At 56.8% G+C, this 23,076-nt stretch overlaps 9 protein-coding genes across 9 annotated transcripts; 3 read left to right on the top strand and 6 right to left on the bottom strand.

Annotated features, from left to right (window-relative positions):
- Position 1: 1 nt before the first annotated feature.
- On the bottom strand, positions 2-1,794 carry VTJ04DRAFT_4518 (uncharacterized protein; the record flags this gene model as incomplete). Its single annotated transcript, XM_069362535.1, has 4 exons — positions 2-73; positions 151-530; positions 596-1,259; positions 1,327-1,794. The coding sequence occupies 4 exons, from the start codon at positions 1,792-1,794 to the stop codon at positions 2-4; spliced, it is 1,584 nt and encodes a 527-aa protein (XP_069219472.1).
- A 1,147-nt stretch (positions 1,795-2,941) lies between these two features.
- Positions 2,942-3,914, bottom strand: VTJ04DRAFT_4517 (uncharacterized protein; the record flags this gene model as incomplete). Its single annotated transcript, XM_069362534.1, has 4 exons — positions 2,942-3,115; positions 3,205-3,730; positions 3,802-3,814; positions 3,890-3,914. 4 exons carry the CDS (start codon positions 3,912-3,914, stop codon positions 2,942-2,944), a joined length of 738 nt encoding a protein of 245 aa, XP_069219471.1.
- Positions 3,915-4,363: 449 nt separating this feature from the next.
- VTJ04DRAFT_4516 (uncharacterized protein) lies at positions 4,364-7,332 on the top strand (the record flags this gene model as incomplete). Its single annotated transcript, XM_069362533.1, has 2 exons — positions 4,364-6,781; positions 6,856-7,332. 2 exons carry the CDS (start codon positions 4,364-4,366, stop codon positions 7,330-7,332), a joined length of 2,895 nt encoding a protein of 964 aa, XP_069219470.1.
- A 1,975-nt stretch (positions 7,333-9,307) lies between these two features.
- VTJ04DRAFT_4515 (uncharacterized protein) lies at positions 9,308-12,469 on the bottom strand (the record flags this gene model as incomplete). The annotated part of the gene is made up of 5 exons (XM_069362532.1): positions 9,308-10,324; positions 10,384-10,505; positions 10,560-11,574; positions 11,637-11,906; positions 11,972-12,469. The coding sequence occupies 5 exons, from the start codon at positions 12,467-12,469 to the stop codon at positions 9,308-9,310; spliced, it is 2,922 nt and encodes a 973-aa protein (XP_069219469.1).
- A 1,409-nt stretch (positions 12,470-13,878) lies between these two features.
- On the bottom strand, positions 13,879-14,142 carry VTJ04DRAFT_4514 (uncharacterized protein; the record flags this gene model as incomplete). The annotated part of the gene is made up of 1 exon (XM_069362531.1): positions 13,879-14,142. One exon carries the CDS (start codon positions 14,140-14,142, stop codon positions 13,879-13,881), a length of 264 nt encoding a protein of 87 aa, XP_069219468.1.
- A 2,025-nt stretch (positions 14,143-16,167) lies between these two features.
- VTJ04DRAFT_4513 (uncharacterized protein) lies at positions 16,168-19,110 on the bottom strand (the record flags this gene model as incomplete). The annotated part of the gene is made up of 1 exon (XM_069362530.1): positions 16,168-19,110. The coding sequence occupies one exon, from the start codon at positions 19,108-19,110 to the stop codon at positions 16,168-16,170; it is 2,943 nt and encodes a 980-aa protein (XP_069219467.1).
- A 784-nt stretch (positions 19,111-19,894) lies between these two features.
- On the top strand, positions 19,895-20,782 carry VTJ04DRAFT_4512 (uncharacterized protein; the record flags this gene model as incomplete). The annotated part of the gene is made up of 4 exons (XM_069362529.1): positions 19,895-19,950; positions 20,007-20,035; positions 20,094-20,555; positions 20,613-20,782. The coding sequence occupies 4 exons, from the start codon at positions 19,895-19,897 to the stop codon at positions 20,780-20,782; spliced, it is 717 nt and encodes a 238-aa protein (XP_069219466.1).
- Positions 20,783-21,062: 280 nt separating this feature from the next.
- VTJ04DRAFT_4511 (uncharacterized protein) lies at positions 21,063-21,544 on the bottom strand (the record flags this gene model as incomplete). Its single annotated transcript, XM_069362528.1, has 2 exons — positions 21,063-21,440; positions 21,503-21,544. 2 exons carry the CDS (start codon positions 21,542-21,544, stop codon positions 21,063-21,065), a joined length of 420 nt encoding a protein of 139 aa, XP_069219465.1.
- A 328-nt stretch (positions 21,545-21,872) lies between these two features.
- Positions 21,873-22,958, top strand: VTJ04DRAFT_4510 (uncharacterized protein; the record flags this gene model as incomplete). The annotated part of the gene is made up of 2 exons (XM_069362527.1): positions 21,873-22,723; positions 22,874-22,958. 2 exons carry the CDS (start codon positions 21,873-21,875, stop codon positions 22,956-22,958), a joined length of 936 nt encoding a protein of 311 aa, XP_069219464.1.
- Between the last annotated feature and the right edge of the window lie 118 nt (positions 22,959-23,076).

Genomic DNA, 23,076 nt, shown 5'->3' with positions numbered 1-23,076 from the left:
CCTAGACATCGGCCAACCGCTTCTTAAGCATCTCGACAAGCGAGGAGAAAGCAATGGCATTAGCATCGCTCATCTGTACCCAGTCAGGTCAGTCAGCATCAGTCACACATCCAACCCAACCAAACAACCAGAAAAACAAAAAGCACCCACCTTCACCTGCACCTGCCTCCCCACGCCCTCCTCAAACGCCGTAAACAGCACCGTGCTGGCCTTCAACCGGCTCATGACCTGGAACTTCATGGCCGGCAGGAGGACCGTGTTCAATATGACGCGGAGGGTGTGGTCCTGGCGCATGATGAGGCGGACGTGTTTGCGGAGCTCGTCCTTTTCGTCGGCCAGGACCGAGGCGTCAAACGAGGTCGGGTCGGGCGCCCCCGTGGTATCGTCGAATTCGACCGTCGCCTTGGGCACGTTGACCTTGAGCATGCCCCCGCCGCGCTCCTTCCACCCGGCCTCCTTCTCCATGACGTAGATCTTGGCGCGCACCGAGAGGAGCGTGACCTCCTCGCTTTCGCCGTCGTCGATGTGGACTGTGCGGTGGGGATCAGTTAGCAGTTTATCTCTAATAAACAAAACCATATGATTCGAAACTCACCCTTCTGAAGCTTCGGCTTCTTCTTATCCTCACCGGCGCGAGCCTCTTCCTTCTCATCCTTCGCACCACCCTCGTCCGACGACCCGTCGCCCTTAGCCTCGTCGCCGTCCTCGCCGCCGCTCTCCTCTCCGGACCCCTCCTCAGCATCGCTGTCGGGCGCGCCGAACGGCTTAGCCGGCTTGTCGCTCTTAAGGGCTTCGCCGGGCTTGCCAAAGGTGAGGCGCGAGCCCGACAGGGCGCTGGCGCCAAAGGGGCTGGCAAACGTGCTGGTCTTAAATATCGATCCGCCGGCTTGACCATTCGCAGGAGCGGCGGCGGTGGCGAACGGAGACGCGCCCGACGCAGAGCCGAAGCTGAGCTTCGGAGGGCCGGTGGGTTTGGTCGGTTTGGTCGTGGTGCTGCTGCCGCCGCCAAAGATGGAAGAAGATCCGGACGATGACGAAGAACCGAATAGGCTGGGCTTGCCGGCCCCCGCAACCGTGGCGAATGGGGAAACCGAAGAGGATGCGAGCTTTCCGAACGTCGAGTTGGCGAACGCGCTGGACGAGGCGGGCTTCAGGGGCGACTCGTTGCCTTTGCTAGCCTTGAGGCTGGCATCAAGCGATTCTTTGGGGCGCGCGGCGTCCATGCTCGAACGCGGTGACGCGCTCGCCGAGAGGGGTTCCTGGATCTTGTGTTACAAACGCTGGCCCAGCAGAGACGCAGTATGTGGGTGTGGGGAGTATTCTTACAACTTCCTCCTTTCCGCTCTTCTCAAAGGATGCGCTCGCCTGACGGTCTCGAGGTCGCTTCTTCTCAGGCTCGGATCGGTCTGTCCTACTCTGGCTGCCCGTCGGGGTGCCGCTGTCAGCCTTCTCGACCGACCCGTCGGCCGAGCTATCTTTGCTCTCGTCGAGCTCGTCATGGGCGCGCTTCTTCTTGGGCGACGACACTTGCTCCTTAAGCTCGTCCTCACGCGGGGCGTTGAGGGCGGTCGGCGGGGTTAGTCGACGAGCGGGCTTCTTGCGCTTGGGCGCATCCTCGTCGGAGCCGCTCTTGTCGTCATCGTCTTGCTGGCGTCGCACGGTGCCCGTCTTCTCTGAGATGGAGGTTTGCTTCAGCTCGCGCCGAGCGGCCGTGGTCTCGGCATCTTCGTTTGCGGGGGCGGTGGGCTCGGCGACGTCAGAGATGTCGCTGGTGTTGTGGGGGTCGTCGGCCATGATGTCGGCGATCGGACTGGGCTGTTCCGAGATTCTGGTTGGGGGGGACGGCAGACGACAGGACAAAGGAGGCGGGAGTGCTCTCTTGTTTCCAAGTCGAACACTATTACGTCAAGGCGGAATTGTCGGCAGGGTTTGTTGTTTCGCAAGCGCTCAGCACCTAGTGGAGTGAGGTGAAGATGCAAGATCAGGCTCGGCGAGCAGAGGGTTGTAAGGTTTGAAAGGAGAGCAAATGTCGGACGGAACAGAAGTTCGGCGAGGCTTGAGCATGCAACAGCTCTAATCAGCTATGAAGATACCAATGATTAATGCCCGTTCCTCCTACTTGGGCCAGACAATGGGCCGCGGGCAACACAATGGGGGGATGGAGGGGATGGAGGGTTGGACGGTTGGTTGGTGTGATGCATGTATGGTATGGACCTGATGTGTTGCTGGATGGAGGCGTTCTTGCAGAGTTGGACTGTGGATTGGACTGACTGGCCCAGAAGAATCCCGCCTGAAGCTCCACCAGAATTGGAGACCAGGACCAGGACCAGGGCAGACCGGGACCTGACCCCACTATCCACCGCCAGCCAGGCGGGCAAGTGGGCAAGTGGGCAAGCGGGGCAGCACTGGACCCAGGGGACGACCGGGAGCAACCACAGCAGGATGGAAACCAGCTACAGTATGTACATACGAACAGAGACTTTTCCCTAGGCCCGGGAACACAGGGCGGGCAGCGGGGATTTTGGGCCTCAGCGTGGATGTTTCACAGTCATAGCAACCAATCACTCAGCAACGCATGTCATGCCGCCATCATGCTCGTGCTCATCCATGCCGCAGTCACATCTTATCATCCAGTGACGGATGTGTTGTCCAGGATGCACCATCTCAGTCTGTCACAAATTGCCCAAGCAGCTTGCACGCCAGTCAGAGAACGTCTCTCGAACATGATGAGGTCATGGCCATTTTTCATGTCTCCCGTTGTGTATGGATAACATGATTGGCAAGACACAGTTTGTGTCACATCATCCACATTGCCATGAGTAACTCATGTGCACTGCCATCTCTCTAGACGGGTCGTGCATGGTATTTCAGTTTCCCTACGGGCCCGTCCACTATACACTGCTCCTTTCCTCCCCGATTCCCATCGTAGGACGAGACATGTTTAGTTGGCAGGCAACCGGGCGACAACCGCAGCCATCTCTTCGTCCGTGTATATTCTGAAGCCCCGGTCCTTGGTGACGCTGGCCAGCTGGACATTTTTGGCGTCGAGCTTTTCCTCCATGACCTGCTTGAGGGTCTTGAGGACGAGGATTTCGGCATCGGCGATGGTCAAGGACTGGGGTGGGGGTGGGAGTTAGCGGGGAGACATTCTACGAGGAGGGGGGTATTGATGGAAAGGATGGGAGTAGATAAATAGGTACATACCTTGTGATACTCATTCTGCAACTCGGCCTGGGCGCCCTCACTCCCGCTCCCAATCGCCTTGGCGTCATAGCGATAAAAGGTCCCCGACGGCTCGGCATGATACAGCTGGGGCCCGTCCTCGTCATAGCCGGCAATCAGCAACGCCACACCAAACGGCCTGCTCATGATGCTTTCCTCCCCGTCGGCGGACTCGCCGAAGCGCAGCGCCAGATCGCAGATGGCCTGGGTGCACGACTCGACGCGCAACGGCTCGTTGTAGTGGAAGGCGTGTGACTGGCACTCGACGCGCGCGTGCTCCACCATGCTCCGGGCGTCGGCCTGGAGACCCGACATGGCGCATCCAATGTGCCGGTCGATTTCCACAATCTTTTCAACGGAGGAGGTCTCGAGGAGGGTGCTGGTTACGCGCTTTTCGACGCCGAGGATGACACCTTCGGACGTGGCCACGCCGATGGCGGTGCTGCCGAGCTTGATGGCTTCCAGGGAGTATTCGACTTGGAAGAGGCGGCCTTCGGGGGAGAAGGTGCTGGAGAGGGGGGTCAGTGGATGGGCGGTGATGGGTTGGGTCGAGGAGGAGTATGGTTGGGAGCGGCTTACTTGATCCCCCGATCTATGGCAAAAGGTTAGCTGGGCTGCTTGTTACGACAGGTTGGGAGGCATCAAGTGCTTCTGTCTGTCTACTCACCGTATTCCGACCTTGCCATAAACATCTTGACGGTGTTGCGGGGTGGATGTTGGGCGGGAGAGAGGGGGCTATGGATGGAATTGTCGGGATGAAGGAAGGCAGGTCGAAGAGTCTCCCGGGAGGAGGAATTGGAAATGGAGAAACTCTTAAGGGTTTGGTTGTCGAGGGTTGGGGTCTGGCTTCAGGCTGTTTGTAAACCGAAGAGGCAGGCTCGATGTTGGAGTCCAGTTCCAGGCACACGAGGTCGACGACAGCAAGCTCCCAAGCAGCGGAAGGTCCCCACTTTTCTTCTCCAGGCGGCCAACGAGCTGACACGGCAGCCTCTCCCCACCCATGTCAGGTACGTACCGCAGCTGGCACCCTCCTGGACACCTCAACCCCACATTATTCCTGTTGCGCCTCTGGAAGTCGCGTCGTCTGCAACTTTCAATTGTTTGGCGCGTTGCACCACAAGAGGCTCAACAAACACCAACAATGTCGGGCACCAGGCCGCCCTCGTACCCCGAGAAGCGAACCAGCGGCATTGCAGGGCTGCCCGACTCAGCCTCTGCCTCGTCGCGGCCGCGCCTGTCCGATGGCCCCGGCAGCTTCAGATCCGACGGCCCCAGGTCGTCCGCCGAATCTTTCAACCCCAATCCCAGGACTACCACTACCTCCTTTACCCGCTATCCCGAGGCTACTCGCAAGCGCTCTTCTACTTCCATGAGCCAGCAACCACCCGGGCCTCGCTCAACCAACAGCTCCTTCGAAGAGCGCCGCACCGAGCGATCTCACATCACCACCCGCGAGACTCTCATCACCCGTACACGAAGCCCCCCGCGACGATCTGCCGCCGACAAACCCAAACCCTCCGAGTCAAGGAGGGATGCCCGCCATGAAACTCCCGCGCCCGAGAAACCTCCTCCGCCGCCATGGGAGCCCGAGGCCGTCCTGCTACCGCACACCACAGCGCCGCTGGCTTGCCGAATATCCATTCCTCCACCAGCTTCCTCCGCACCTCCCTCCCTCCAGCCGAAGCCCCTTGCCGAGCTGTCGCTCGAAGCCCAAGAGGCTGTCATAATTGAGGACTTGTTATTCGTGTTCATGGGCTATGAGGGCCAGTACATCCGCTTCGCCAAGGGGTACAACCCGCTCGAGGAACGCGACCGCCTAGCAGGTCCTCAATGGCGAATCCTACCCGGTCTCGATCCCTCCCTACTGGACCTGACCCAGTCCATGCTGCGCATGGCGAGCCACTACACGGCCCTCGAGACCTTTGTTGACGTCCAAAGCCGCGACGAGTTCGGCTCCGTCAACCACGCCCTGTGCGCTTCCATCCGCAAGCTGCTGCATGAGTACCTCGTCATGGTGGCCCAGCTCGAGACCCGGTTTCTGTCTGACGACTCCTTTACTCTACACGTGCTCAACGTCCATGTCCTGCCAACCAGCCACATGATGGCCCAACTGTATGCCCTGGCGCATGAACTGCTAAAGCGCAATGCCCTTCTTGACGACGAGACAGACGAGTCGAGCGACAGCAACGATGACTATGATCATATTCTTGAGCAGCTCCGTGAAGGTGGTGAATTGGTGCCAGGGAATATGACGGGAAATAAAATTTGCAAGGGCGGTGCCGTGCTCGCCGTGATCACCAAGCGTCTCGAGGCCATGTCGGGGGATCCGGCCGCTCGCGCTCTTCTCACCACCTTGCTCCGCGACGCGAGTCGCCCCTACATGCAGATGCTCAACGAGTGGCTGCACCACGGCGCCATCAACGATCCCCACTCCGAGTTCCTGATTAAAGAGCAGCGGAGTATCCGTCGCGAGCGCCTGGAGCAGGATTATGTCGATGAGTACTGGGAGAGGCGATACACCATCCGGGACCACGACAAGAGCCAGAGCGTGCCCCCGCAACTCGAGGCCGTCAAGCACAAGGTCCTCCTGGCCGGAAAGTACCTCAACGTTGTCCGCGAATGCGGAGGCGTCGATGTTAGTCAAAAGGTCATGGACGTGCCCACCTCCTTTGACGACCCTCGTTTCCTCGACAATGTCAACAACGCCTATGCCCACGCCAACGAGTCGCTCATGCGCCTGCTCCTGACTTCCCACGACCTGCCTGCCCGCCTACGCTCTCTCAAACACTACTTCTTCCTCGACCCCTCTGACTACTTCTCCTACTTCCTCGAACTCGGCGCCTCGGAGCTCCGCAAACCCGTCAAGTCAGTCAACACAGGCAAGCTCCAATCCCTGCTCGACCTCGTCCTCCGGCAACCAGGCAGTATCGTCTCTTTGGACCCCTTCAAAGAGGACGTCAAGGTCGAAATGAACGAAATCACTCTCGTCAAATCCCTCCAGCGCGTCGTCAACATCACGGGCATCGAGCAAGGCGAAACCCTCCAGCCTCTCACCTCCAACCAGACCCAACAGCAAGAAAGCGACAAAAATGCCAACGGCTACACCTGCCTACAGCTCGACTATTCCGTCCCCTTCCCCGTCTCGCTGGTCATCAGCCGCAAGACCATCTGGCGTTACCAAGCCCTCTTCCGCTACCTCTTGTCGCTTCGCTATCTCGAGTCCCAGCTCTCGACGACCTGGCAGACCCATACCCGCGGCGTGGCGTGGTCCTACAAATCTTCCTCTCCGGCCATCGAGGTCTGGAAGCGCCGCGTCTGGACCCTGCGCGCGAGAATGTTGGTTTTTGTCCAACAGCTGCTGTATTTCTGCACCGCCGAGGTGATCGAGCCGAACTGGCAGAGCCTGATGGCGCGGCTGCGCGTTAAGGAGGGCCAGGATGACGACCCATCGTCTCCTGTTGGCGTCACGCGTACTGTGGACGAGTTGATGCAGGATCATGTCGATTTTCTTGATACCTGTCTGAAGGAATGCATGTTGACGAATAGCAAGTTGTTGAGGGTATGTTCCCCTGCCCCCTCCCCCTGGAAACCACCTATCTCTCTGTCTGGGATTGTTAAACTAAGATTCCAAAGATACACTCCAAACTCATGCAAACCTGCACCATCTTCGCCACCTACACCAACTGGCTCTCGCGCGAGCTCGAAAAGGCCGACCCGGACTTGTCGGGCAACACCAAACCCCCCAACATGACGGACGAACAATGGAAGCATTTCCAAGCCGTTCGAGCCCAAAAATCTTCTTCCTCGTCCCATTCCCAACAGAACCAAAGCCAAAACCAACACCAAGACCCCAACTCCTCCACCCTCGGCCCAACGACCACCTCGGGAAACACCAATGATGCCCGCATCGCCGAGCTGTTCGACGTCCTCCGCAAGTGGGAAACAAATTTCTCTCGGCACCTGCAGATCCTCCTCGACGCGCTCAACCACTACGCCGCCACTGAGACGGTGGTGCTGCTGAGCTTGTGCGCGCGGCTGAGCGCGGCGAACCAGGGCACCGAGTGGGCGGGGATGAGTAGGGGGGAGGAGGATGGTGGTGGGGGGGTTTGATTTTTTTTTGTCGTTTCTTTTCTTCATAACATGATACTGCGTACTATTATTATGTATGTACATATGGCATACCCTTTTTTGTAGATGCGGCGTAAGAAGATGGATGGATCTGAGGGCGCATGGATAGGCTCTTCCCAGGCAGTTTGTGGTTTGAGGAACCAAGACCTAGCTACCTAGGGCTGGAGTTGTTTGACTTTGAAAGGAGAGAGAGGAGGGGGCGGGAAAGGAGAAAGGAGGCGATGGAATAGGTTTCGAAGATCCGTGATCCCTTCTCCTCCGTAACGGTTGATGAATGATGAAGAAATCAGCTCGTCAGTCATCTAATTAAGAAACTAAGAAACAATGAACGGCATGCAACCACCACCAAACAACAAAAACGAACATCTCAGACAACGAACCTCCTCCATCCATCTCGCGGTCAAGCACGCTATTGTTGTGTATCAGTCGTACTATGTATGAAAGGATGAATAATATGGTGGTTTGTTTGTCTTCTCTTGAATTGACAAGCCGGTCTACAATATTAAAAAAAAAAAAAAAAAAAAACAAGAAATAAGGTCCAGGTACCGAGCGGGCAAGCCCGTGTTTCTTTACCCTCTGGATCTGATCCCTCTAACACGGAGTAATACTTGTTTTATGTGGTCAGGAGTGGATGGCGTGCCTACACCAGTTACTCGTAATAATAGACAAACTGAACTCGTAAGATCCAAATAGACATGAGCTTCAGTACCTGAGCTCAAGCTGAAGACAGCTTTCTCATCTCAACTATCCTGTGAACTAATTACATTAAGAATATGGGGAGAAAATGCAGTCAAGGACATCAGGCAGGTAGATAAGCACGGAAACCAGAGATTGTGTGTTACTTGAGTACCTGGACACATAACTACACATCTATACTGGGCACAACTTTGCCCCATAAGATCAGGACACAGAGAAATCGATCAGAAACACCTCAACTCACACACAGATGGAACCAAACACATCACAATCACAAAACGCATATTCCATTGACCACTGTCTGCCAGACTTCTTCCTGTCTTTCTTCCAACCCTGTCTTGTCCCGTCCGACTGTCTGTCCACACACCCTTGTTCTTCCCTTCCCATTCCATTTCCCGACTACCAACTACCACGTATTGTTGTCATGAACCAACCAACAGCACCCAGGTGCTGTCTGCTGTTCATATCAACCACAACCAGGACCATCTTCTCCCAATCAATCACACACACACTTACACACACATCTTTTTTTCCTTTCCCTTCCCTACTACTGATCAGATCCTCGTGATGATGATGATCCTCCCAGTCTGTAATCATCACCAATCCCATTCCCTTCCATCCAATCCCATCGGATATCCCGTCCAGTCCAGTCCGATCCATCCCATCATTCGTCCCGAAACAGCAGAAAAAACAAATAGAGAAAAACAGCATATCATTCCCATGAAACAAATACTGCCATAGCGTCTTTCACCGCTGTGAGCAAGCTTTCATCCTCTTCTTCCCCCTTGCTCCCTTTTCTTCCTTCCACAGATTCTCCCTCAAGCAAAACAGCAACGACCAATCGCGACAGCCATTGCAATCGCGATCGCGACTGTTGCTGAGGCAGACCCTATACAAGAAGCAAAATAAAAGGAAGCCCAAAGCGAAAAACGACAAGCAGGAAGACTCAAACCACACAACCTCCTCACACTCTCTCTCTTGAAAAGAAAATGCACAAAAAAAGAGCAGCTACCGGGGTATTTTGCGCCAGGGGTATATCCAGCCGTAGGGGTATTTCTCTTTTCCTCACAACTTGACTTGAGACGACGTTGACGACGTGAATGAAACAAAAAAAAGCTAACAAAGAGCAAGAAAAAACAAAAACGAGAAAAAAACACGCAATTTCCGTATCGTCTAAAAACCTTGCAGTTGTCGTTGGTGTTGTTGCACAAGCCCGAAACCGTTGCGGTCTTTGAGACCTAAAGGGGGAGGAGTGGAATCTCTAACGAAAAGGACCTCCAAGGAGGCCGGGGTATCCTGAATTGGTAGAATGCGAAGTCGAAGGGCGTCCGCTGTCGGCGGACTGGCGAGGGTGGTGACGCGGCGTCAAATCGCCGGGCTGCGGAACGGCCAGCTTGTCGATACCGTTGACGAAGGCGGCGCTGGGACCCCAGGGATTGCCCTCATCGTCGGCCAGGTTGACACCGCTGTCGTTCCAGGGGTTGCGAGCCGCATCGAAGCTGCGGGCCGACTCGATCGAGATGAGCGACGACTTGGACACGTTGCTAGAGCCCTTGAAGAAGTTGGCCGCCGTCTGCTGGCTGTTCTTGCGCCGGTCGAGGAACGACGAAATCGTCATGCCGCCGGGCTTCCGCAGGCAGGCAAGGATGCTGCGCTCGCGAGCAACTTCTTCGCCAAAATTGGATCGGGTAGGCGAATCCGTGGCCACAGGAGGAGGTGCGTTCTGCAACAGTTTCGAGTTGAAGTAGGGAAGCGATTCCTCGAACGTATCCGACTTGGGGCGCGGGATGGCGCCCTTGATAATGACAGGTTCCAGGCCTGCCGTAGCAAACTGCGTCTGGAGGAAGTCCATAGCGTCGCGGAGTCCGCCGGCGTTGTTCCGCGTGAAGGCAAAGTGCAGGGTAACGGTCGGTGACCCGTCCTCGGTGCGTTCGTCGGGATTCTCGTGCACGGTGAGGTCGACCTCGTACTGAGCCTTGAGCTTCGGGACGGTGGTGTGAACGAATTCCGGAGACTCGAGGAACTTGATAAGCGCCGAGGACCGCTCGTACACAACATCGTGTTTGTCCGGGACCATGCCGAGGAACTCGTCGATGCACTTGGGAACCAGCCACTGCGGGCCGGTCACCGTCACCTCGTCGCTCGCCTGCTCGGTGCTTGGGAACACAATCTTGCAGTTCCAAGTGCGCTCGAGCTCCTCAATCTCGGCAAGCCGGGTGAGGAGCTGGCGGTGATACAGACGGTCGATGCTGACAACCTGAGACGTGAACTCAGAGTCCTTTGGAAAAACTCGTTAGCAAGGGGCTTTCTCTCCGTGACTGAAGCTAAATATCCTACCACTCGGTCAACCATCTCCAGAATCTCGCTCTTGACGAGCTCGAGATTCTGGGCATTGCGTGCCGGGGTGCGGCAGATAACGTTGTCCACACGGCTATCATCGTCCTCGCGGCCCATGCCACCTACAGAGCGGTTAACAATCCCATTCCCCTGAGCCCAAACAACCACAGGCTTACCACGATCCATGGCGTTGGAGAACTTGACGAAAACGGAATGCTTCTTCATGATGCGTTGGATGTGCTGGCCGCCAATGCCAATGATACGCTTATGATACTGATCCGGGACGTGGAACGAGATAGAGGCCGGCATTTCCTGCTCGACCATGCCCAGCCCTTGCTTCAGACAGTCGTATGCTTGAGCAATGACCTCAATGTTGAAGTTGTACTCTCCAAAATTGTCGAACAGGATCTGCACGTTGCTGTGGCCCATGATCTTGTTGATCTTTCCATTCTTCTTGCCGCTGACAAACTCCTTGTGCTCGTTGGCCAGCTCGATCCTGACGCGGATCTGGTACGGCGCCATCGTAGCGTACTTGATCTGCGCAATGACCGCGAGAGCGTCCTTGACGGACTCATCGGAGCCCGTGATGCTGAACGACTGTCGGTCAAACGAGACCTCGGCGTCAGAGTTGGCGCAGACATCACCCAGCATGGCCTGGATGTCCTGGGGGCTGGGCATGCGGGCGTCGGGCTGCACAAAGATCCACGACGCGGTGTAGAACTGTCCAGCCAGAGCCATGAGTTCGCGGAGGGAACGCTCCACATGGAGATTCTCGACAGCCTGCACACGGATCAAACCCTTCCTCGAACCCAACGGCGGGAACATGATAAAGGCTCCGTTGGTCTCGGTGATCTTGCGGACCTTGTCCATGCGGCTGAGCAAGATGCTGTCAATCTTGGCGGGATGGAGCGTAACATCCTTGACGAACAGTCTGATGCGAGTGAGCAGCTCGTGGATACGGAGCTTGGCCTGCTCGATGGCCTGGGGCGTCTCGCCGGTGATGAAGATCTTGGTTGGGTCACGACGTTGAGCGTTTGGCGGGCAGTAGCGGAAGCATCCTGAGAAGGGAGGGGGAAAATAGATGGCTGTGTTGGTGGCAGACTCGATCAGTTTAATGTTCTTGCGGTTGCGGCCGCACAAAAGCTGATGCATCGAAGGGTCAAAGGTGGTGGCATCGACAATTCTCCCGAGCTGCACGTCCCAAGGTCAGCCTCGCCGCGAATGAGCCATAGAAAAAAAATCGGTCTCCATACAAGTTGGTCAATGTGGATGAGAACACGGGTCTTGGCATGTTCTGAAGACAGATAGTCACCGTAGATGGCGACGCGCCAGCGCTGATCCCGCAGCACCTCGACCTCGCCATTCAGGCCGTTGTTCAGTGGAGTAAGCTTAGGACCGAGCAGAAAGATATCGACACCGCAAAATACCGAGGTCTCGTCGAGGAAGTCTGTGACAGATTTCTTCAGGACACCCTCGGAGAGGTTGGCAACCAGGTTGCCATCGACAACTACCGTCGTGCAGCGCTAAGGTTTGACACCACTCCGTCAGTAACGAAGCAGAGGAGCACAAGCGCTCAGGAAGAGCATACCAAAGAGAGGGGGGTCTGGTTCAGAATGGTCTCCCTCGTCTGGTGGACGAGCTCGGGAAGGCCCGACAGGACCACCGTCGTGACCTGGCCAAGACCGGTCTTGGGTGTGGACGTGATAACGTGGGCCTCGATGGGCATGGGGTTGGCGGTGATGGTCCTGCACAGCTCGCGGAGCTGGGCCAGGTTCATAGCATGGACGGGGAGTTCGTGCACGGGAACGTCATCGGGGGCCTCTTCAGGGTGAGTCCAACGGAGGACGGCGTCGGTGGTGGCATGCAGGATGTCTTCGGTATTGGGACCGGCGAGGTCCGACGCGAAGGGCACGTTGAAGGCATAATGGATCGGACCGTCGGGAACTGGCGGTACGGCTAACGGCGGCGGACCCTGAGGGGCCAGGTCTCGACGGGGGTTGATGGCGGCTGGCATGCCCATGTTGGTCCTCGACATGCTGAAGTTGGCCGGGTTGGGCCAGTGGCGCATACTCGTCAATTTATTCATGGTGGATGGCAGGCCGACGCTGGCCGAGGCGACAAGAAGAGGAGGAGGATGATGGTGGTGATGGTGGTGATACGAAGTAGTGGTGGTGATACTGGGATGGTGGTAAGATGTGTGGGGGTCTCAGTTGGACGGGGTCAGGCGCAGCAGGGTCAACGGCACGCGTCCAGGTTTAGACCAAAGGAGGAGCCTTGTCGAGGCGGCGTCGGACAGATCGAATCGGCAGATGGGCGCGCCAGGCTGTTTGTGAGAAAGAGAGCTGCGGCACAAATGACGGCCGCAGTCGGGGACGAGTGCAATTGGTATGTTAAAATGATGGACCGAAGCAAGAAAAACGTCAAGGCGAGGTCCGACAATGGGCCATTCGCCGAGCTGGCAGAACAGACAGACAGACAGATAGACAGACACAGACGAAAGAAACCGGGGTATCTCGAGGCTGGGACGACGATGATGAGGGGAGAGGGGTGGAAGGGGAAAGGTGCAGTGCAGTGGGAAAGGGGGGAAGAAAGAAAAAAGGGGAGAAGAAGAAACGACGAGCTCGTCGGCTTGTCGTTGTCAGTGTTTGGGAGCTTTCCTGCCTGTGGTGGACAAGAGGATTTGAGGTTTGGGGGAGGAAGATGTGGAGGGGAGAAGTCGGCGGAGGAGGGAAAGACGGCGACTTTGGTTGAGTGGAATGAGTGGATTGGTGGACGGGCCCGGGCGAGGTGGAAGCTGATGGACTGAGGCAGGCAAGCACCTCACAGTGGAGAGGTGCTCCACTCCATCCGCTGTAGCCAGGTGCAGCTCCTGTCAGCGGGCAGCCAGTGAGCAGCAGCGAGCCAGGCCGCGAAGCCACACCCAGACCTCAGGCGGGTGGGCAGTGGGCGGGAAGATCCAGAGCATCGCCGGCCCAGCCAGCCACGGGCCGCCAAACGTGGAACAGCGGGGCCTGGACCCGGGTTCACAGCAGCTGCCAGGCAGTTGGTCTGTGCGTCGACGGTACTGTGTACGGTTGGGTGGAGGGGCTCCACTTTTGAGGCGCTTGGCCCACGATTCTTCCGGTCTTGACCAGGGCATCTTTGTTCGCCTGACACACAACACAGGATGAGACTTGGTTGGGAGTGACGATGAACTTGAACCTGTTGCTGTCATGACGACGGGATGCAGTATGCTGTCTGCGAAGCAGAACATCTCACCTTTCATGTTTGCAGCCTCAATGTCTTTTCTTTCCAGCACCCGAGTCTGGACAGGTACCCCCGTAATTCTGCGCATCATCCGTCCACCGGCACTCCTGCGTCTCGCGTCCATGCTCCCACCCTGTCTGGAATTCTCCAATATATCCTCGTCCACGTCAATAAATCATGCACATTCCAAGTCTCTGTTCCTCTTGGAATTCATGGACCTTAGCCTCACAATGCCACCTTCAACGCTTGTCAGCCCATGGCCCGCTCACTCACTTCCCATCCAAACACTTGGATGACGACGTTTTTCCTCCCACCACCGCCAGCACCACCAAACCTTGGAAGCGGCCCGATCCCTGCGGGCGCCTGGGTCCGAATCCTGGAGCTCCCTTTGGTTCCTCCTCTGAGCCGGATGTTGGATGGGATACCCGGGCGGCAACCTCCATCACAGACAGCATCAATAGAGGAGAGGAGAGGCGACGGGGGTGCGTTGGCAGTCCACAATGGCTCCAACATGTCAAACGCGCCTGACTTTCCTACGTATCGCTTCCCGCTGGCCGGTACTGTAGTAGTGGGTGGCAAAACTGCAAACCCTCCCGTCGAGCTGTCGCCAGCTTTGCTCCTTCGGGCGCTGCTAGTTTGTCCATAGCAAACATGGCTTGTGGAGCCGCTAAGTAACGATTTGCTCTGACGTTGTGAAAGGGCAAAAGCAGAAGAGGGCAAACTTGCTTTTTTGACCTTTCATACTTACAGTTTTACTTCCTTCTTTGGAAGTATAACTTCACGAGCCCCCTCCCCAACATCACAGCACACCGTCCATTGTCTATTGAAACACCCTACTGCCTAAGCGGTCTGCTAGCCGGGCGGGCTGCAAAGGATCAACCCGAAGAGCGGCATCTCCCGGAAACTCCGCCGCGTCGCCGCTTGGCGATTGTGGCGGGAAGGGAGAGTTGAGGGGCCTCCAGCGGCTGCGAGGAATGCATGGGATAGTGTACAGCAGATGGATGGAGGTCCGCGCGGGTCCTTTGAAGCGACGCCCCCACGACTGGAGGAGACAGCGTCGCGGCATCGGCAATTCGTCCACGAATGATCCCTTCGCACTGTGTCATGACGCCCCGCGAGGTCCTCCGCTGCATGTCAAGGATCTCGTGGTAAAGATAGCTTTGAGTATGAGCAATATCCATGTGAGCAAGACGGCATCTGAGCTTTGGGGGAGGCACCTAGGTCGGGTATTTCCTTTCATTTCTCTGATCGCTGTATCCATCGAATCCGCTCTGCCATCGACTCCGAACATATAGATCCTCCAGGGCTTTCGATGAGGAGAACCACTCAACTAAAACGCCTAGCCCACACTTACTGCTGATCACGATCTTCATCCACACCAACCTCCCCCCCAAATCTATGCCTCGACTGTGTAGCACGTACCTCCCTACCTAGCATTATAACCTTACTTGACCCCGTCCTATCACTCAAGAACTGGACACTGTGCCGCTTATATAATCCCCATCCTCCCTCCCCCGTAATAGACCGGGCCAGATTTCACTTTGTTGATCCCAGAACATGAGTCGACACAACGGGCGCGCGGGACGTAGGATCTGAGAACTAAACGAGCACAGACTTGCCGACGTATGTATGTACATACATAGTCGATGTCGCATCTAGAAAAGAAAAAGTCGGCAAAAATTAATAGAAGCTACAATACAACCTCGAGTAGCCATTAATTAGGACACAACATTTCTGTTCCACCACTCAGGTCGTGCTAAAGGGAACGAGTTGTTGATGATGGCAAGACATGGTGTAAAATAAAGATGAGAGCCAACACGAGCATTCTACAAGTCCACCCAAGGGACTGCACCGACTAGTACCAACGTCCCAATCCAATCCCCCGGTACCGACATCCATAATCACACCGATTATCAGGAGAGTGTGCGGAGGTAGCAGATCGTGTCTGCAAAGATCTTTTTCGGTACATTTCCCTTCGACGATCAATCCCGGCACCATCTTCTCGAACACCATGGTAATGGTGAACCCCAAGTTCGTCGAAGTGAAGTGAAGAGAAGTTCAGTGTACAATTATTAAACCCTGATATGTCCTCCAAGGCCAGCCCGAGTATGGACTTCTACTACCTGGTAGGTACTCAGACATCATCCTCTACAAGCCACATGCTGAAGTATGCATTTTACTGTGTAATCCCCAGTTCCAAATCCTCTACCTGTATGCACCTTTTCCGTCCATGCCATGCCATGCCATGCCAGACCATGGACTGTACATAGGAAATAATGCTACAAATGCCGAGACCAAAAAGATACAACCAATCCTACCAAACCCCCAGTGGAAGAAAGACCGCACAACTCCCGGCGGCCATGACCCAGGGGAAAAAAGTTCGATGGACAGTATCAGGGCTTTACACCGCCCCCTCCAATCCGGCCCCGAACGGCGGCCGGAACAAATAATCCCAAATACAAAAATCCCACCATCTCTCCTACCATCCTCCTGCTCATCATCATCGTACACAACCCTGCTCAAACCAACCGGACCCAACTAGCGATACTCCCTCACCAAAGGCGCCTGATGCACATACACAACCTCATCATCATCCCTCCCCTGCTGCTGCTGCTGCTGCCGCGGCTGAGGTGCCGGAGGGTAGTAATGAGACGGGGGCGGAGGAGGAGGACGGGCGTAATACCTCTCACCCTGCGCCGCTGCCGTCGGAGGTGCAACGCTATACGCCCTCGGTGGTGGTGGTGGAACGTCCTCCCCGGCGGAGGGATACGCAGCGCCCGACGGAGAAGCATATTCAACCCTCCTCGCTCCCGGCGGCGGAGGAGGAGGGGCGTACTCCCTGTGCGGGGGCGGCTCGTAGCGCTCCACCGCGACAGTGGGACGGACGCTTGCTGAGCGCGGGCCAGGATACTCTGCCGCTGCCGACGGAGGAGGGTGGGGATAGTCATACGGCGGAGCGTCATAGGAGGATGCAGTTTGGGTGTAATAGCGAGCTCCGCGGGTAAAGTACTCCCTTGTGGCCTGCGGAACGGTTGGGGGTAGCCAGCCATAACGACCGTACGGAGGCTCGGCACTCTCGTAACGCGGCGGAGCCGGGTCCGCAGGTGGACGGACGCTGGCGGGTCGGGATATATACTCCCTTGGTGCTGGCTCCGGGGCACGCGAGGGGATGTACTCCACCCTTGAGGGAGGAGGAGGATTGGCAGGGCCAGTTGTCGGTTCGCGGTAATACTCCGGCTGGGTAACGACGCGCCTAGCAGTCGCGTATCCGGCCGCAGACGGTGGCCGGTAGACCATGGGCTCATCGTCATACGGCTCGGGCCTGCGAGATACAGCACGTGGCGGGACAGGGCGCTGGTACGGACCAAGTGGCTCCCCCACCGGCTCTTCCCGAACAACAGTGGCCGGGCGCACAGGCTCCAAATACTCACGACCGTAAGCATCGACAATGATCCGACGAGCGGCAGGCCTTGGGCCAGGGACGGCACCAGGAGGAGGGCGCTCATAGCCGATCGGAGACGGCGAGCGTCCGCGATGCGAGGTCGGACGCATGCTCATCCTTGAAGGAAGGGGAGCGTCGCGGTAATAGCCAGCACCGTCATCATAGGGAGGAGCCTCGACAGCATGAGGCGGGGGACGAGCCACACGCACCTGGCTCCCAGCATACGGATCAGGGTCAGGGTACCCGTGAGGCGGCTGCGGCGGAGGAGGAGGAGGCCTGTAATCTTGGTAGTAGACCCTCTCATACCTCTCATATCTCGGGGAGGTAGCTGGGACGGGCTCGTCAGGATAGCGCGGACGGTAATCATCAGGTCTCTCGTAGCCCGCTGCCCGCTCGTCTCTGACGGCCCTAGGCTGGTAGCGATCGTCTTGCATCCCCTGCTCCGGTGGCATGCGTTGGTCATACCTGGGCTCCTCATCTTGAGCATCCGTGTCTTGCTGCTGCGACTTGCGCTGCCGCTTGTGTGGGCGCACGTTCTGAAGGGCGGAGGGAGACGGGGAGCGTGGCTCGGGCTTGATGAACGGCTGCAGATCGCCGGGGAGCCTGTCCGCTTTTCTCTTCTTCTTTTTCTTTTTCTTTTCTGGTTTGCTGCTGTGTGGTGAGCTTTCGGGGCTAGAGCCGCCGGAAGCTTGGTTCCTCAGCGCCGTCACTTGGGCCGGCGCTGGTGGGGGAACGCTGGGCCGCCCATCTGTGGAAGGTTGCGACTCCATGGTAGAAAGGGCAGCTGGCAACGGATGTGTTGGCTGGGGAGCAACCGGGGACAAGTCATGGCTGCGCACAAATGGAGAATCGCTCGCTGTAGGTCGGGCGAGGAGCCGCTGGTCTCCTCCATGGACGCCACCTTGGACGCCACCGCTCCGAGACCCTCTGTCGCGACTCCTCAGCTCACCGCCCGCACCATCTGTACCTCTCTGTGTCGGCACCGAGGACTCTGTGACTCGTGATTGTGACGTCGTGGAATCGCTACCGCTGATCGACGACAGGCCGGGAACCACAACGGCAGGAGCTGGTTGAACTGTAGGCGCGAGGTTCGGCTGGTGCTGCAGCTGCGGCTTGGGAGGAGGTGGGTTTGCCGGCGGAACAGAGGGCTCGAGGTCAAGTTCGGGTTCGTACGGCGATCCTGATCCTTCACGCATCTCTTCGTCGGCTGGGGAATCCGGCAGTCGGGATGCCATGACCGACTCGGGGGTATCATGGCGGCTCGAGTAGAACGTGTCATTGTCGGAGTCGATGGAAGCTGAGGCGTTAGCAGCTGTGTCGTCAGTAGTAGACTGAGCAACAGGAGTCGCGGTCGCGGTCAGAGCAGCAGTTGTGGTCGACGTCGATGTGGTCGCCTGCACTAGCGACATGGCCTTGGCAAAAGCATCCGCGACGTCGACATCTGGCAACTGCTGCAATAGTTCTGACTTGTTCGCAGGACGGCGCTGCTGGTCCAACTCCTCCTTCAGGCTTCGCTCCACACGTTGACGCTGCAGTTGGATCTCGGCCTTGATCAAGTCGTCAGACTTCTCCAGAAGAACAGGGTTGATCTGGGGCTTTTCCGACTGGGAGGCCCGATGTTGGCTGCTAGAGTCTTGGGTTATGGTGCTGAGGCCGGGCACAACCGAGACGCTCATGCCCGGCTGTTGCTTGTTTCCCTCGACAACCCGAGCATTGTCCGCTACTTGGCGACTGGTGTCTACAGCACGGGTCCCTACGCCTGAGTTCGATGGTATCGGACCTGCAGTGGACGAAACGGCGGAGGAGGGAGCGGGCGATGGATTTGAGGTGGCAGGTTGGGTTGGCTTGGTCGTCTGCGGCGGCTTGATTCGGGGATGCAAGCCCTTGAGGATGGCGTCGCGGAACTGAACAAGCTTGCCATACTCGCGAAACTCGGCAAGCTGCTCTGGCGAGAGAGACGACTCAAGTGGCCCGTGTCCCGCGACGTCCATTGCCTGCCCTCTGCTCCCCGCCATCGCGTCGACCGCGGATCCGGCCATCTTGATGGGCAAGGCGACGAGGTGTGATGGTTTGTTCGAAACCGAGCGCGTCAATCAACCATCAAATACCACAGCTGGCTGTGTTGAAAAATGGTAACGTCAAAACAGCAGACTTGTAATGTCAACCTTGTGGTGATGCCGACAGTTAATTTCCTCGGTCACTCGTGGAGAGACAGAACAAACAGCAAGTCGCGGAAGTTGGAAATGTTTCCGGGTTCCATGTTGATGGAGCAAGAAAGCCGTAAAAATGGGTGGGTCAGTGGAGCGACAGTGCCAAGATCCCGCCTTGTCTTGGCGAGTCGGGACACATTGACCAAGCGGCCCACATCACACTAGTCCCAGTCGGGCAGTAAGTTCCCAAAGAGGAAGTATGGTGTCTTCACGAGGGACCTGGAGCTCCATGGAAGCAAGGGCAGCTCCAGAAGCCAGGAATGGTTGCTGTCCGCCGTGAGTCAACTCGAAGACTCCATGCAAGCCACCATACTGAGCATATATTAACATCGCTTCCCAGCTCTGTCTGGATGAGCAGTGTTCAGCTTGGTGTCAATTTATAATTTTTGGCGTTACTGATTTATTTCCTCGGAGTTTCTGTCAGGGAGTGACTCTGGTTCAACATAGTCCCAACACTGGCCCAGGCATTTGTTTCATGGCTTAGACGACAACCCTCAGAGCCATCAACTTCTCAATATATTATCAACTCTGTAGAGCCTCCACAACTTTTGGACTATTTTCTGTGGCTGCCAGAAAGCACACAGATAAGACACAGAGGTGCCATAGTCTCACCATGGACGCCCAACAACTCCTCAACGGGATCAAGTCCCCCCAAAAAGTCTTTTTCTTGTAGGTCGCAAATAACCGAGTACCCTTGCAGCATCAACTTTAACTAACGTGGTCAGCGATGTCGACAATTGTCTCTATCCCAGAAGTGAGTTTAATCATCTCACGAAAGAGCCAGCTAGACGACTGCTGACCACCAACCCCAGGCGCCAGAGTCCACGACCTCATGGCGGAACTCATCGACAAATACTGCGCCACCCATCTCTCCGTCCCCTATGACGAGGCCGTGCGGTTACACCAGGAATACTACCGCAACTACGGCCTCGCCATCGAGGGGCTGGTCCGGCACCACCAGATCGACCCCCTGGACTACAACGCCAAGGTTGACGACGCTCTCCCGCTCGACGACATCATCAAGCCCCGGCCGGAGCTCAAGAAGCTGCTGGCCGACATTGACCGCAGTAAGGTCAAGCTGTGGCTCTTTACCAACGCCTACATCAACCACGCCAAGCGCGTCGTGCGCCTGCTCGAGGTGGAGGAGTTTTTTGACGGCGTCACCTACTGCGACTACAGCCAAATCCCCCTCACTTGCAAGCCGCAGCCTGCGATGTACCACAAGGCGATGCGCGAAGCTGGGGTAGAGAGGGTCGAGGATTGCTTCTTTGTTGGTATGTAACTCCCCGGCTGCCAATGTGGTTGCCCAGACTGACATGGTACGTACACAGACGATTCATACACGAACTGCAAGCGGGCCGCCGAGCTCGGCTGGACAACGGTCCACCTCGTGGAGGAAGGCATCCAGCCACCTCCAACGCCGGCATGCCAATACCAGATAAAAGACCTTGAGGAGTTGCGGACTATTTTCCCGCAGTTCTTCAAATCCGAATCGACTTGAGGTGGAATGGGTCGAAGATCAGAAGGGATCCCTTGATAGAGCGAAGTTGAATAAATAGACCGGGCTGCCCACGAGCGGCCGAATTCATAGACAATTAGATGTTGCATTTTCCTTCGTGCCGTTGAACCGTTATTCCCAACGCCCAAACGCCATCTCGCCCACCTAGTCCCTATCTCCGTTGTATGAGTAGGCATGTTTAACTAAACCACGAACCCCCAAACGCCAGACCCGATGCGCATGCTTCAAACGAAGCCAAATCCTTACCTGTCCTCCCCCTCCCCTACTCCGAAGGCCTCTGCAAACTCTTTACCAACGCATCCAACTGCGCAAAAACCTCGTCCCGCTCCCGGAGCGCCTCCCTCTTCTGGGCTTCGAGGCCCGCAATTTCCTCTTCCAGCGCCGCGATCGTCCTCAGCTGGTCGCGCTCGCTGTTTTGCAACCCGGGGAGTTCCGACACGAGATACTCGATGCGCTGCGCCTGCACGATGATGTCGCGGGCGATCTCGAGCTGGCCGTCGCGGTAGGCCTGCGGGTCCAGCGTCTCGACCTCTTTTTCCTGGTTGGCTTTCAGGTCCGGGATCTTGTCGGTGGGGCCGAACGCTTCGAGGTCGTGGTGCCGCTCGGTGTAGTAGATGCCCGAGATGAACATGGTGCAGAGCTGGACGGGGTGTTAGCGGGGAGATGGATGGTGAGGTCGAGAGAGAGCAGGGGGAGGCGTACGAGGTCCATTGCCTCTTGCAGTTGGGTCAGAATGTCGGTCATTGTGTACGCTGGGAGAAGGGATGCATGGACAGAGCCTCTAGGGTGTAGAGAGGGCTGCGCAATGGAAAGTTGGAGAGGTTCTGGAGCTGGTAGTTGGCGGTGGTTGTTGGTGGTTGGCGATAAGATAAACTCCGAGCTGTTGCCTTGGCGCGTTGAAGAGCACGGGCCAAACGCCAGGCGCTATTCCCTATTCGAACGTTCCCAAAGAGGAAATATTTTATGTCTGAGATTCCCGTCAGTTTCGAACTTGATTCTCGACATCCTCAGATCTTTCGTGTCGATATGAGGTCCTCAACCCTTAGGATAGGTATCATATGAATCTTGAGCCATGCGTCCCATAGCCCGTCGTTTCAGACTTCTTCATTTCGGCCTTTCACGACCAATATTTCCCCTCCGACGCACCTTCTCCTCAGCATCATCCGCAGCAAACCTCAACCCCATCTCAGTCTCAGAGGAGGCTCAGGAACCATCAGTACACCACCTTCAAGAACAACATAAACCACCACCAACACAACCTCCACACAACCCCCCAGCTTCGCGTTCCAAACAAAAACAAAAACAACCACAATCTCTAATCTACCCCAACCCCCCATCCTCCTTGAACCACACTTCCCTCCCCACCTTCCTCGACTACGCCTCCCGCACCAACCTCGACCCCTCCTCCACCGTCTACGTCGGCACCCACTTTGAATACACCGTCGCCGGCGCGCTGGCGCGCTTAGGTCTGGACCTGCGACGCGTCGGCGGCATCTCGGACTGCGGCATCGACCTCCTCGGCACGTGGACGTTACCCTTCCCGCCACCAGCTTCATCTTCTTCCTCTGGTAAATCATTGAGGTCAAGACCCCGGCCATTTCTGCGGGTCATAGCGCAGTGCAAAGCCGTCCAACGGCCCGGTCCGCATCTCGTGCGGGAATTGGAAGGGGCGTTTGCTGGTGCGCCGGCGGGGTGGAGGGCTTGGAAGAGCCCGGACGGCGGAGACGAGAATGGTGCGGGAAGAGGGGTGCTGGGGCTGTTGGTGACGCAGCGGCCCGCGACCAAGGGGATACGGGAGGCGCTGGCGAGGAGCCGGTGGCCGATGGGGTTCGTGGCGTGTTCGAGGGAGGGGGAGGTGAGCCAATTGTTGTGGAATCGGAGGGCAGAGGAGGAGGGGTTGGAAGGCTTCGGGGTCGGGGTGAGGTATGTGGATGGCGGAGCGGGGAGTGAGGTGGTGTTAACTTGGATGGGGGAGGTGGTTCCGCCAGTTACTTCTGCCGGGGAAAGGGAATAATAAGGTGGTGATGGGAGAGCTTGGGATAGGGGTGGAGTGTACTGTACTGGTGTCAAAAGCAATTACCACACCGAGGACATGTTCCGTACGCGCTTTGATTTGGGCCTCAGGGAACTAAATCACAGCAACGGCGCCAGTCGTTGATGAACGTATGTAATATCTTGACGATGAGAAAGATTCTAGACAAAGATAAAATAGAACTTGACTCAAGTCTGCACTCAACATATCACCAAAAAATAGATCCCAACAATATACAATAAAT

Source organism: Mycothermus thermophilus (assembly GCF_041956435.1).
Source record: "Mycothermus thermophilus strain CBS 625.91 unplaced genomic scaffold VTJ04scaffold_3, whole genome shotgun sequence".
NCBI classification, from domain to species: Eukaryota; Fungi; Ascomycota; class Sordariomycetes; order Sordariales; family Chaetomiaceae; genus Mycothermus; species Mycothermus thermophilus.
Note: the sequence above shows the minus strand (reverse complement) of the source record. Positions and strands in the feature narration are given on the sequence as shown.